The sequence below is a fragment of the Tachysurus vachellii genome, chromosome 5 (genome assembly GCF_030014155.1).
Source record: "Tachysurus vachellii isolate PV-2020 chromosome 5, HZAU_Pvac_v1, whole genome shotgun sequence".
Classification (NCBI taxonomy): Eukaryota; Metazoa; Chordata; class Actinopteri; order Siluriformes; family Bagridae; genus Tachysurus; species Tachysurus vachellii.
This window is the reverse complement of record NC_083464.1, coordinates 7,659,112-7,673,773: the sequence shown is the minus strand read 5'-3', so window position 1 is coordinate 7,673,773 and position 14,662 is coordinate 7,659,112. Positions and strand designations below refer to the sequence as shown.

Here is a 14,662-nt window from a genome sequence, read left to right as displayed (position 1 = left end):
TATATGAGACTCCCTCTGGGAGACACAACATAAACAAAATGTCTCAATGACTTCTAAGACAAAGGGGAAAACAGGTTTGGCAGTTAGGTTGCTGTTTTTTCATGACTAGCACTCACAAAAATGTGCATCTAAGTTAAACAACATATAAGCTGTGAAACTGTGAAAACACACCTGCCATGTTGTTGGCCTGGTCATACTGTGTGTGTGTGTGTGTGTGTGTGTGTGTGTGTGTGAGAGAGAGAGATAAAGCAGCTTATGGTCCCCTCAGACACCTCGGGACCGTGGTGAGAGGTGTGGCTGTTGATAAGAGCTGTGTGCAACGTCACAGAGACACTAGCCAGCTGTCTCTCATAGTGCATGACAAACAGAAATGGAGAAGGTTCACAGTTATTGCTGGAGATATTTATCGGCAGGAATCATTCGTTATATATGCATCTTTATTTTTTACGACAATTTTACTCTACATTTTCACCGTAATGTTTGAAGTTGTCTGTTACAATTAAACAATACTTGATTATAGCTTTTCTAAACCCATCTAAGCACCCGAGTGTTACTAAACAATCACAGATACTGGTTAATTAATCTTATTTTGCATTAAGGATTAAGCAGTTTGTTTAATTAAAGGTTCTAAAATATGATAAAATATTAACTAAAATATGTTACTACTCAGGTGTGAGCATTGTTGCATCTCATTTCGGTCACATCGAGGTTTGCTCCGTCACAACGCAGCCATCCATAAGCAGCTGCCAACTGATGCCAGTGGACGGCCATTCATTCAGGACAACCCCTCCATACCCCTAGGCTTCAACGATCTTGCTTTCATTGACTTCTCCTGTCACAAATTCCCTCAAATTGCCCAGGTATTTACCTGCATTTATATCAATCTGCAAATATATTCTGATATTTAAGTTCATGGTGTTGCTGCCATTTACTAGTAATACTTAATATTGTATTTATTCAAATCAATAGGTTTGGTGTGAAACCAATATACGCCGCTGCACCAGCAAGCTTCATCGCTTTGTGTGTGAGACCTGTGACAAAGCGTTTCCTTTAAATATGGCATTAGACTTGCACAAGTCCACACATGACGCTTCTGAATCCAAGGATGAGTCTGTTTCCTCTCAGCCTTCCAGTACAGAGTCCCCTATATCTGAAAAAAGTAGCTTCATGGACTCGCTGGGTTTGCAACACATTTCTCAGGTCAAACCTGTACCCTCAGAGGACGATGCCTATCAAGCAGTGCTAGACAGTATCCATGTAATCCATGTGGATGCATCATCGGCCCAAAACGATTCTAGCTTCCCTGGGGGGATTAGCCTGTCTCTGGTGGATCCAACATCGCTTCGGGGTTTGTCCCAAAATGAGGCTCTCAAACTTCTTTCCTTACAGCCATTTCAGACTTGTTTTCTTGTCCAGCCAGATGGTGGGATGGTAGTAAAGCCAGTTTGTGGTGAGACTGGAATGGAACTAGCGGACATACAGCAGATCCTCAAAGTGGCTTCTGCTGCCCCAAACCAGATCAGTCCCCCTCCTTTGTCCAAGGCACCATGCAGTGCAGTGCAGTCAAACTACAAGCAGATGCCCCCACTCAAGCCAAAGCCTCTGGTGGCTCCTAGGACCAATATGACAAACTCCACTCCCCCTCCCCTTTTAAGCACCCAGCAGGCATCACTAGGTTGCATCAGCCCCAGTCTACCACCACCTGCTGGCCAGTTTCCAAAGGCTGCCAAGGAACTGTCGCCATCTTCATCTTCATCATCTTCAACTTGCAACCAGGCTTCTATTGAAAAGATGCAAATGGAAGCTGATTGCATGGGTGATGCCGACACCCCTATGGACACAGATGACCAACAAACTAAGCCAACAGAAGAAAAGATAAGGGAGCCATCTGGGAAAAAGGGAGCAGGTCGCAAAGGGTCATATCCCTGCCGTTTTTGTAAACAGGTATTTGCATATTCAGGGGTACTACAGGCACACATGCATTATCATTTGGGTGTCTTGCCCCACCAGTGTAATATTTGTGACTACATTGCTCCTGACAAAGCCACACTGATTCGTCATCTGCGCACCCATACTGGTGAGCGACCTTACGTCTGCAGAGTCTGCCATTACCCGTTCACTGTTAAAGCCAACTGTGAGCGTCACCTTCGCAAGAAACACATGAAGAACACCCGAAAGGAGATTGAGAAAAATATCAAGTATGTCACCTCATCCACATCAATGCTCGATGGATTAGAACAAACTGGGGACAGCGCCTGTCATTTATGTGGCGAGGACCTTAAGACCTATCGAGCCCTAAAGATCCACATGCGTGTCCACAATGGCTTCCAGAGAAAGCCGTTTGAGTGTAAACGCTGTGGAGCAGCCTTTTTAGCCAAGCGTAACTGTATCCACCACCTTCTGAAACAGCACCCTGAGATTAAAGAGCAGGACATAGAAGAGCATATAGCTGCCATCACTGTCACTCCTTCTCAAACAAGTCCTAAACCTTCTCTAGTCAATGGAATGGCACCAAGTGCCTCACTCTGTTCCATTAAAGTGGAGGATCTTAGTTTCTATGCCACAGATCAGGACCAACCGCTGGACTTTTCCAACAAAAATCGAGGAGGTAGCAACGATGGAAACAGCAGTGCTTCTCCTGTAATCAAAATGGAGTCTACCGCTTACGATGATTCCATGGAGCCCATTGATCTCTCTATTCCCAAGAATCCTGAGAAAAATATGAAGGCAAATCCTGATGCAGTGCTGCAAAGAGATGTAAAAAAAGAACAGACATCCTTTAACATAATGGATCACACACTTGTCTTGCAAACAGATAGAACCATGGATGAGAAACCACAGAAGCATGGGTGCTACCAGTTTCCTGTTGCCTTGACCACCATTGGTACAACCAGTGCAGCAGGTCGTGTCTCGCGGCTAAAGCCCCTTCTACCTAAACCAAATTCTGCTGACGCGAAGGAGCTCCCGCCATTAGCGTCTATTGCCCAGATTATCTCCTCTGTCTCTGGTGCCCCCGACCTACTGAAACGAGACAGCCCTAATGGCTGTCTTGATTCTGTCTCAGAGAGCTCAGCTGAGGAGTTTCTTCAGGAGGGATCCAAAAGGAGAAGCAATAAAAGACAAGCCAACAACATATCTAGGGAAAAGCCTGCAATGAATTCAACAGACCTCAGTATTGATCTCGAGTCCAGTGGGGAATTTGCTAGTGTGGAGAAGATGTTGGCCACCAGTAATGCCAATAAATTCAGCACCTACTTAAAGACCAACATTATGGAGCTAGAAAGGAAAGAGGGAGGGCAATCATGCAACGGTGACAAGAACGAAGCGAAAGATGAAAAACAGATGCCAGGCAAGCAGTCTTCACAACCCCAGCAGTCCAAAGGGAAAAAGAACGCATACTCAAACTCTGTGCAAAAAATGACTTGCCCATTCTGTCCCAGAGTCTTTCCGTGGGCCAGCTCACTCCAACGCCACATGCTGACACACACGGGTAACATGGAAATCATGTTTAAATGTCTGTCTACTTAAATATTTTTTGTTTTAAAAGTAGTTTCATGTCATTTTTAGATATCTTTTACATGTGGAATAATCCGGTCAATTCGTTCTGTGCTATAGGTCAAAAGCCGTACCCCTGCCCTAAATGCGAAGCCCTATTCTCAACCAAGTCCAACTGTGAGCGGCATCTTTTACGCAAGCACGGCGTAACCAATAGAAACCTCCGGCAAAACGGCACCACGCCGAAAACCAAGGAGTCGGACGATTGCTCACCAGAGAGTGCAGGTATGGAGTCACTGTTATCACGATCAGTGTCCAGGAAATAATACGCAATAACAATATACCTTTAAACCTGAACTAGTCTGCAAATTTTCTGTTAAATATAATCATATAAATCAGCGTCGCATTAAGCTACGTAATGTAACATATAACCATTAAAGATATTAAGTCAAAAGACAAAACGTAAAATAGGTACAGAACGTACCAGATTATTTCCTGTCATTTGTTTTTAATCTGGAACCTGCCCGTAATTTTAATCTCAGTCAGTTTGTGAGAATACATGTTTATTTTCTACAGTATTTTGGAGATGTTTTATGCGATGTCTTGCACTTTCTCTGGGACTTGTGTGCCGTATTTACAAGTAAAACTGTAATTATACATTGTCATCACAGATATTGCTCATTTAATTTTCGTAACAGGCAGAACAACGTGAGCCAAAATTTGTATACTTACACTGGCAATGTGTAAGGTCATTTATTTTTAACTTGTGTGTTTTAGAGAGCATGTCTGAAACAGAGCTCCCTAGTGGTGAGGCAATGGAGTTGACAAATTCTGGAGCTGAAAAGCCTGCTGCATCTGATGCTGAAAAACCCTCCCCTGCCAAGCCCACAGAAGCAGCTGCAGTAAAACCTCTTCTCCACCAGGGGGAGCAAGAACACCAAGATGTGCATGAGTCATTGAAAAAAAAAAGCACCGTTAATGACGATGATACCCACAGCAATAAAAGCCTGGACCTGAACTTTGCCAGTAAATTAATTGACTTTACGTTCTCAGAGGGTGAACAGCCGAAGTCCTCTCCTGTTGTAGACAGTGATTCACATGAACAGGAAGAGTCCAAGCTGACCTGCAAGAGCTGCAACAAGAGCTTCAAATACGCCGCCACTCTAGCACGACATGAAAGAGTTCACGCGTTAGAAATGGCAGCTGACGCCACTAACGTGGACTCCAAAACGGACGACGCGGCAGAGCCTTGCGAACTGAAAAAGGACGACGTAGAAGACGAGGCGGAGAAAGCGGAGCTAAACGGGACAGCAGAAAGTGAAGGAGCAGGCAGTGTGATGGACAGTGGCTCTGAGGATGACCGAGAGGAGAGGAGTGATGAAGAAGGAGGTGCAACTGAACCAAAGAGCTGTGAAGGGGAGGCTGAACTGTCTGGGAGCAAAACTGACAAGAGGAAGAAAATATGTGTAGTGTGTGGCAAACGTTTCTGGAGCCTTCAGGATCTGACAAGACACATGCGCTCTCACACGGGTAAGAACCATTTGAATGAACAAGTATCTGTAGTGCAGTTTTTCTTTGATGTACAGCATAGATAGCATTCTAACGGATGCTTTAAACGTCATGTTTGTCCAGGTGAACGACCCTACAAGTGTCAGACCTGTGAGCGCACGTTCACCCTGAAACACAGCCTGGTCAGGCACCAGCGTATTCACCAGAAACCCCGCGGTGCGGATGGAGAGATGGGCAGAGCTGGAGAGGAAGAGGGATTCAGTGGGGGCTCGGCCAGCGAGAGGGTGTCCACCCCGAACAGCACGAACCCTCCGTCTGAAAACGAGAGTGAAAACACGAAGGAGAAAAAGCAAGAGTCTGCCTCCGCTACCAACAGTGAGCCTGAACTTAGTAATGATAATGAAGCTTCTGTCACAGAGGAGGCAGAAACTGAACCAGCTACCGACACACCCAAAGAGCCTCCAGCAGAGCAACTAGCCCCAGATTCACCCTCGGAGGTGGAGCAAACAGACAGATTTCTGCATGGCCTGCTGGAGATCCATTCCAAGCCTGACATCGAGTGCATCCTTCCTACCAGCGAGCCTCCTCTCATCGGCGTGGAGTGAAAGAGTAACTCCAGTGTGAGTGCCATACAATAAGTACTTTTGTACTGCAAAAACATTTTAAACAGCAACAAAAAGACCATTTACAAGTGCCTTGCTACTTTTTTTGCTATATCTTTATCTACTACCAGATGATTTAGTTGATTTTTTTAGAGTATTTTATAAAAAATCTTTTTTGAAAATGCCACATAAAGCAATACATAAATGAACACTTTAGTCTGATGATTTGTATATGATTAAGGGACTGAACAGAGAACGGTCCTATAAGGCTGTTAGAAGCTGGCACATGGCTACTGAGAATACTGTGTGACGATTTGTGCATACAAGCATAACTGGAATATGTCCAGCTGCGCTTATATTTCAAAGGGCTGTTCATGGACTCAAATCCACCTTCTAGCTTTAGTAATAGAAAGGCATCCAGAATACCTGAAACAGTGGATTTTATTCTGGTTTTTGTATTACATAAAAGACGGCACGGTGAGTTGAAGAGGCTTTGGTCTGGAAGGCAGATCTGCATTATGGGTGACTCTCTGTGCGGTGTGCAACAACTCAGTATATAACATGTGGGCAATATTTGCCTATAATAGCACGATTTTGTTTCCAGTTACGTCCTGTTTTAACCTTTTATATTTTTTCTGGCAGAAAGTCAAGGACAAGTTTTTTACAGAGGGATGTGCAGTGTTTTTTAAATCTAAAAGATTCAAGAAGAAGGGCTTTAGCTCCGGCGTTACTTACAAAACAGATCTAAGCAGAAAGAGAGTCCAACTTAAAATGTCTTCCAAAATCATTCTACTTCAGGCCTTACTTGTGTTTCTCCAGAGGTCTTAGGATGGACCTCCTGCTTCCAAACGCTAGTTGTTCTCATTACTTGAAATCTGTCACCCTGCTGCCTCCTGTCTGGCTACGGCACCAGTTCCAGGACCATCATCCTCCTGAGCAGCTCTCCTAGTTAGGAGATCAGGTCAATCATATGATCACGTGGAGTTGGGTTTTTCTGTCATTTAACTTTTTTTTTTTCCTCAAATGTGTAAACCTCAACCTCTAAGTGAACCTCAAAGAGCAGCAAAGTGAACTGACAGCGTAATTACGACTGGGCGACTACCATTTACCACAGAAAATTTTAACAGGAAACAAAAACCGTTTGCATTTGTCGTGCGAGTGCTATGGAACAGAGTATTATTAAGCGAGCGTTTCTTCGACGGGAGACGAGCAGTCCTGTATGGGATGGCTTATTTCCTCTCCGCAGTGGCCACTGGCACAAGACTAGTGTTGGATGAACTTGAATGAAAAATGCAATCTCTTCCTCAGTCTGCGTATCGTATTCTGAGACTCCGTTTCTCCTAATGCCTTTTCCTGGGATGCTACGTGTGAGTGTGTTGCGTGTGTATCCACGTGTGTGTATATATTTCTGTTGAGAATGCACACGGACTGTTTTAAATGTATTTATTGTAGCCCAGTGTGGGTAAAGAAGTAAACATATGGAGAAGCCATGTATTATGCTGCAGAGAGAAATGTTTTAGACTCAATACTTTAGTAGCCCAGCTGATCTGGGTCTTTGTTTTTTTTTTGTTTTTTTCCCCCTAGCAATAATCATTATTGATCCAAAGGCTTTATGTAGATGTTTTTATGTTTTATAGACTCGGTGGTCAATTTTGTCTTTTTTTTTTGGCTATCATTATTATCACTATTATATCAGTTTGGATAATATGAGTTCGTTTTTGTTTTTTCCTCGATATACAAGGCATATAAAACTGTGAAATTTATTGTTTGTTGGGTAAATCTTTAGGGTAGAGTTGCATGTTAACCTTTTTAAGTTCTATTAAATGGATGTTTTTCTGTTCCTCCACTTTCTCACACTGTCTTGCTCTCAGGGTTTTTACATGATGCTTATTTGAAATTTACTTTCCTGAGTTGCAAATATTCTCCCCAACTCTTGATTTTGGAACAATTTGAACTGTCAATCACTACTTCTAGCACTTGACTGTGAATTAAAAACGAGTGGGATGGATAAAGGTGTTCTGAATCCATGCACACCCACATTCCTCTCATCAATTTTTCATATTTTTTTTTTTTCTTTTTTTCTTTCTCTGGTCGTTTATTTCCTGGTTCCTTCGTGCTCTTTCTCCTTTAAATATGGCGAAAACTACAAAATGATGACAAAAGTCTTGCCATCTGACTCCGATTGATATTTAAAGGGAGCTTTGCGTCGCTGCTACACACATAAAGCGTAATTCTACTGGACTTGAACAGAGGCAGAATCATCAATAGTATTTTGGTACACTACTCCTGCTCTTCACACGAGTGCTTTTTGAAATCAGAAATTTAAGCTGTTCTGTATCAAACCTTTAAAGCAATAAAATTATATTAATGCAAAACGATGTCTCGTGCGTCTGCTTTGATTGTAGACAAACGCATTTGTCTTTGCGGGATTTTCCTCCCTCTTACAGCACAAAGACGTATCAGGACGTGTTGGTTTAGTGATTAAGACTCCTGGGTCGCTGTAACTTTACTCTGACTGTTAATACGCAAGACGTTCTGCTGGAAATTTAAATCTAGACGCATATCGTCAGCGTCTGAGAAGTTGAGGAGAAAACTGTAAATATAAACTGGTCCTGTTCTTCACTTCGGTTTTAGGATCCATTTTCTTTGGTCATTTCTCATTGTCCTGAACAACATGTGCATTTATAGGACATTATAACAGTATAGGAAACATTAATAAATATATAAATGGTCACATTGGCTTCTAAAATAAGCTTTAATTTTTATAGCTGGAGACCAGAATTCAGTTAAATGAAGTTATTTTTTTTTTCAGTTATACTTCAATTATTTATTCTTGTCTTCTTTTTCTTCTTCTTGATCAATCAAGTTATTTTTGATTTTTTAATCATAATTATTCGTAAGTTTCAGTAAATAATTAGTAGAGATTTAGTTTTAAATGCACTGCTACTGTTTTAATGGCAGATTGCTAGGAAAGCTGCATGTGAATTTTATCGTTTATTCTACAAACGTCTTTAAGTTATCACATTGGGGATATTTTTTATGGTGTGTTAAGATACTTGACACTACTGGGGGGAAAACACAAGACTGTGATGGAGATCTTTTAAAAACCTTTATCGAGGGTGTATTTTTTTTTTTTTTTTACAGTTCTAAACATAACTGTTGTATACTGTTTTTTCAGCTCATAGTCGTAATAATAGACTGTTTTTTTTTTCAATCTGAACTGTTTGTACGATGACCTTCAAAATTTCTGTCACCCTTCATCCAAGCGCTCTATACAATACACACAACGTTTGTTTATTCATCTACAGTAAGCATTTCATTTCAATTCAATTCAAATTTACTTGTATAGCTCTTTTTTACAATCGAAGTCTCAAAGCAGCTTTACACAACATAAAGCATAATTCAGTGCGATGAAGATTTTGGACCTCCACTAATGAGGCCGACTCTGTGAGGATCCTGAGACATCTAGAGATGTTCCAGCACCAGTTAGACTCTGTGATACTAAAGAGGAGATGAAACTCCATGTGGCCTTTAAGGACAACAACTTCCTCATCAATACAACATTTATCAGACTGTATATTTATAATCACACCCCCTCCAGTGTCACCCACAAGAGGATGAGGTTCCCTTTGAGTCTGGTTCCTCTCAAGGTTCCTTCCTTTACCATCTAAGGGAGTTTTTCCTCACCACAGTCACCTGAGTCACCTCAGACTTGCTCATGGGGGATAAATATAATCACATGAATCTATCTAATATTTATCTTGAATTTTTGTATTATATTAATCTTTATATTATTCTTTATATTAACATTTTGTTCTATGTTTATGTTCTGTAAAGCTGCTTTGAGACAATGTCAACTGTAAAAAGCGCTATACAAATAAATAAAAAATAAACATAGAACAAAAGGTTAATACTGTATAAAGAAGGGTGAACTGGAGTCAGAATATCACCTGGTACACTAACATCGTATGCATAGTGAGAGAACTCCTTCTGGATGGGATGCCAGTGCATTACACAGCACCGTGTACATACTCATACATGCGTCTATTACACATAAGGATAATTTATGGGCAAGCAGACACAAATAAAACATTTCTGAACCAAAAAACACCACCACCAAAAAAATTTTGAACTATGAGAAGAAACTAATTGTGAATATTGTGAACAACAAGAAGTATTTACTAAAATAATAGTATTTTCTCCTGGAAATAAGTTCTAAATGTATCGACACCTTTACAGTTTATGTTCTTAAACAAAGGTGGTATTTATTCTCACTAATTGTACCTACATTATATATATTGTTAATAGACCTATTGTAATATTACGCTGCCAAGGAATTTTTTAAATAAACGCCAAGGCATTTTGTCGCCGCCTGGTGGAAATCTAGTGCAGCACACCGCGCTTTGATTGTAATGGCATTACACGCATATTAATAATAAATAGAACTAATTATAATTATAAACTTAAAGCTATAACAGGAAACGGTTTTACTAATCAATACAACATTCTGTGTATACATTAGCTGATTAAGAAACAACAACAATAATAACATCAGTCGTCATAATAATAATAATAAGAAGAAGAAGAAGAATAACAACAATAATAATAGTACTTATGGTAATAACAACAACAACAACAACAACATCTATAATAATCATATGAATACTACTACTACTACTACTACTACTACTACTGCTAATAATAATAATAATAATAATAATAATAATTATAAGAGGAAGAAGAAGAAGAAGAAGAAGAAGAAGAAGAAGAAGAAGACAGTTGTTTTTGTTTCTTAACCATGATTTTTCCATCTCCAAGGTGGTGCAGGGTTCCATGGAAACGGATCATTCCATTGAGCTGTGGTTAATGGGGGGAACCTGATATGTTCAAAACTCGTTGATTCACAATAACAGAAATATTATGATTTTCTATTCTTCATTTATTTTCATCTAATCTAATTTATTTATTTATTTATTTATTTAAACGTGGTTGAAGATAGTATGTATTTAATATGGCATTAATTAATTCATTCATTCATTCATTCATTCATTCATTCTTGCATATCTGAATAAAAATCCTCACTATTAAATATAGACTTAATAAAAAATCATTTTTGTACACATGGTATAAATACAATATTTTGGACAAAAGTCCTTCATCAGCAGTGAAAGCAGTTTTTCTGTCCCTGGAACCAGTAGATATTCAGGAAAACTGTAAGAAACCTGTGAGAACCTGAGCTTAAACCTGAACTTAAACTCCTGTACCTTCTTGACCTCAGACTCATGTAACCTCACTGTTCTCCCTCTCTCTCTCTCTCGTTCAAACACACGTATTCTCTCTTACTAAGTCTTACTTTCATTCCTCTCCTTTCCAGAGCAGACCTCCATCTTTCCAGGTGTTCTTCCACCTCCTCTCTACTCTCACTACAGATCACAATGTCACAAACATCTTTGTCCAGGGAGATTCTGTGGACTTCATCTGTCAATCTGTCCATCACCATAGCAAAGAAGAAGGGATTTTAACGCTGATCCTTGATGTAGTCCCACCTCCAGCTTGAACTCCTCTGCCTGACCTACAGCACGTTTCACTGCTGTCACACTCCTCTCATACATATCCTGTACTTCTCTGCCACTCCTCACATCCTCATACAGTACCACAGCTCCTCTCTCGGCACCCTGTCATAAGCTTTCTCTAAATCCACAAAGACACAGTGCAGCTCCTTCTGACCATCTCTGTTCTTTTCCATTAACATTCTCAGAGCAAAAATTGCATCAGTTGTGCTCTTTCTGGGCATGAAGCCATACTGCTGCTCACAAATCTTCCGATCCCAGCTTCCACTATTCTTTCCCATAGCTTCATTGTGTGGCTCATCAACTTTACACCTCTGTAGTTGCTACAACTCTTCACATCACCCTTGTTCTTAACGATAGGCACTAGAAACCTCTCCTCCATTCCATTCCTCAGTCTTCTTCTCACTCTCCAAAATCCTGTTAAACAATCTAGATAGAAACTCTACTGCTGTCTCTTCTAGACACTTCTACACCTCCACATGTATGTCATCTGGACCAACAGCCTTTCCACTCCTGATTCGCCTCAGAGCCTTCCTCATCTCATCCTTTCAAATCTTTCCTATTTCCTGCTCTACAATATTCACCTCTTCCTTCCCTCTCATTTTCCTCATTCATCAGCTCCTCAAAATACTCTGTCCATCTTTTCTGCACACTCTCCTTGCCTGTTAGCACCTTTCCATCTCTATCTTTAATCACCCTTATCTGTTGCACATCCTTCCCATCTCTATCTCTCTGTCTCGCTAATCTGTGCAAGTCCTTCTCACCTTCCCTCGTGTCTAACCTGGCATACGACACATTGTATGCTTGCTGTTTGGCTTTTGCCATGTCCCTCTTCACTCTTGTGATGTGATTATTTGTAATCCTGTCTATTTTCTTCAGTCCTTTCTATGTCCCACTTCTTTTTAGCCAGCCTCTTCCTCTAAGTACTGTCCTGTACTTCCTCGTTCCACCACCATGTTTCCTTATCTTCTTTTCTCCTTCCAGATGACACACCTAGCACCCCGGTACCTGTCTCCCTGTTCACTTTTCCTGTAGATTCCCAGTCATCTAGAAGCTCTTCCTGACCACCCAAAGCCTGCCTCAGCTGTCTGAATTTCTCACAACATTCTTAGTAGTCCGATTTCCGCCGTCACCCTGTAGGTCAACAGCGTCGGTGGTGGTCGTTGTTAACCTGGGACTCGACCGATCTGGTATGGAATTCTCACTGATGATTCGCGTATTCAAAATTGGCACGTTTTACGCCGGACGCCCTTTCTGACACAACCCTTCTATTTATCCGGGCTTGGGCCGACACAGGCTTGCACTGTCACTGGCTTGCAACCCCTGTTTTTTTCTCCTGTCCTTCATGGCTAGTTGCATCACATTGCATCAGTAACTTGCTCTGGACAATTTATTATAACACCTGCATGGTTTTAAACATCGGGAGTAAACCCATACAAACAAACTCTACACGAACATCAACCTGAACCTAGGATCAAACCCTGGATCTGTAAAGTGCCAACGCTGATCATTATGCTGCTGTGCTTTTAATTCGTTTTTTCTGGTAACTAATTAAAACTGTTACGGTCTTGAGCTCATCTATAAAACCTCTTTCTGAGTGCCACATCTGCGCCTCATCATCATTTATCAAAATAACACACACGTCATGGTTTAAAGGAAGATTTATTTTGGTTTAAAGTCATCTTTGCTAGTAATCACAGGATCCAGCCTGCTTGTGGTAATGAATTTAGTTTATTTATACTGATAATGAACAGAGTTGCACATATTTTTAACATTCATTTCAAGTATACAGTTATATGATTGTAGTGATTTTGTCGGAAGAAAGGAAAGGCACTTCTTATTTTATTGAAGTCCTTGTTGAAGTTCTGTACTGTTCTTTATACAGGAAGTGAATGAAGACAGATGTTGTGTTCATTCAGTTCACATCTGTCTTCATTCACAGTATAGAAGGCTTTTTGTATGCCAATTTGTAGACGAAAAAATATTTTAAAAGTCTTAGAAATGGCTGAAATGTTTAGGATTAATAATTAATTCCTTATTTCTGTTCAGAATTTTTTTTTCCGGTTACATTTACATAATGAAGTAAATTAAATTATAGTTAAATACAATGGTTATTTTATTATTATTATTATTATTATTATTATTATTATTATTATTATTATTATTATTATTATTATTATTATTATAAATTATACCAGCATGTGGAAATGACTAGTCACACTGATAAATTGTTCATAACACGTACATAACACTAGCAAGCTTTTCTTTTTGTTTAACAGAGAGTTATTCAGGTGATTAAACATGCTGTAGTCTAATTAAACTTCATGTACCATGAAAAATTAATGAATTCATTTGCCCTCTAGGAAATATGTGAGGGGTGATGGGACTTCAAGTCCACTAGATGGCATACAGGGAAAAGAAGAAAATCTCAGTGCATAATTGCAGTTTTTCTTTAATAAAGCTAATATACTGTATAACCAGGTCCTGGCTCATGTTTCTCATTATATCTTGGCTTTTTCTGGCTCTCAGTTACGTGTAAAAGTTGAGAACATTTGTTTTTCCCTCTTTCCCAGAATGACCTTTTTCTTTAGGGCAAATGGGCAACAAACCCCTTCCACTCTGGACCAGGACTTGCTCAGTTATGGATTGACCTTTAGAAGGAAAGAAACAGAGATTTGATTACAGATGTACCTTCTATTGATTTTAATGTTTCTTATTTCAAGTACTAGATGTTATGATCCCTCGCTCCCTTGTCTTTATTACGAAGGTTGATGAAAAGGTCTGCTGAAAATATATGACAGGATGCATGTTTACATGATGTGGTAGCCTAGTGGTTAAGGTGTTGGGCTACCAATCAAGAGGTTGTGAGTTTGATTCCCACGTCCACCAGGCAGACACTGCTGGGCCTCTGATCAAGGCTCTTAACCCTTAATTGCTCAGTTGTATATAAAAAAAAAAGAGATAAAATGTAAGTTGCTCTGGATAGGTGTGTCTGATATGCTGTAAATGTAAGTCTTTTGGAAGACTTACAATAATTATAAACAGCAGATTGTACAATGATGTAATGGACTTAGAGATGCTGTAAGTATTAGAAATCTGAACTAGTAATGTTGGCTTTACATACATTTACCTACTGACACATTCCGCTTAAGTACGGGATGTGGTAGCCTAATGGTTAAGGTGTTGGACTAGTGATTGGAAGGTTGTGAGTTCAAATCCCAGATACACCAAGGTTCCACTTCTGGGCCCTTGAGCAAGGTGCTTAACCCTCAGTTGTATAAATTGAAATAATAATAATAAAAAAAGTAAGTCCCTTTAGATAAGGGTGTCTGCTAAATGTCAATATGTTGAATTTTAATTGTATTTATTTAACAATGGGCATTGTTTTTCTCGGGGAAAAACTCCCTGAGATGATATAAGTAAGAAACCTTGAGAGGAACCAGACTCTAAAGGGAACCCATCCTCATCTGGGTGACACAGAATAGT

At 40.1% G+C, this 14,662-nt stretch overlaps 1 protein-coding gene across 7 annotated transcripts in view; it reads left to right on the top strand.

Annotated features, from left to right (window-relative positions):
* rreb1a (ras responsive element binding protein 1a) overlaps positions 1 to 7,981 on the top strand; it is a 48,323-nt gene extending 40,342 nt beyond the window's left edge. For all 7 annotated transcript variants that reach the window (XM_060869613.1, XM_060869612.1, XM_060869615.1 and 4 more), the window contains 5 exons: positions 671 to 860; positions 970 to 3,490; positions 3,616 to 3,780; positions 4,273 to 5,025; positions 5,128 to 7,981. In XM_060869613.1, the coding sequence (XP_060725596.1) occupies positions 671 to 860; positions 970 to 3,490; positions 3,616 to 3,780; positions 4,273 to 5,025; positions 5,128 to 5,609 (4,111 nt within the window). In that variant the 3' untranslated portion in view covers positions 5,610 to 7,981. The remainder of the gene's footprint in view (positions 1 to 670; positions 861 to 969; positions 3,491 to 3,615; positions 3,781 to 4,272; positions 5,026 to 5,127) is intronic.
* The last annotated feature ends 6,681 nt before the right edge of the window (positions 7,982 to 14,662 follow it).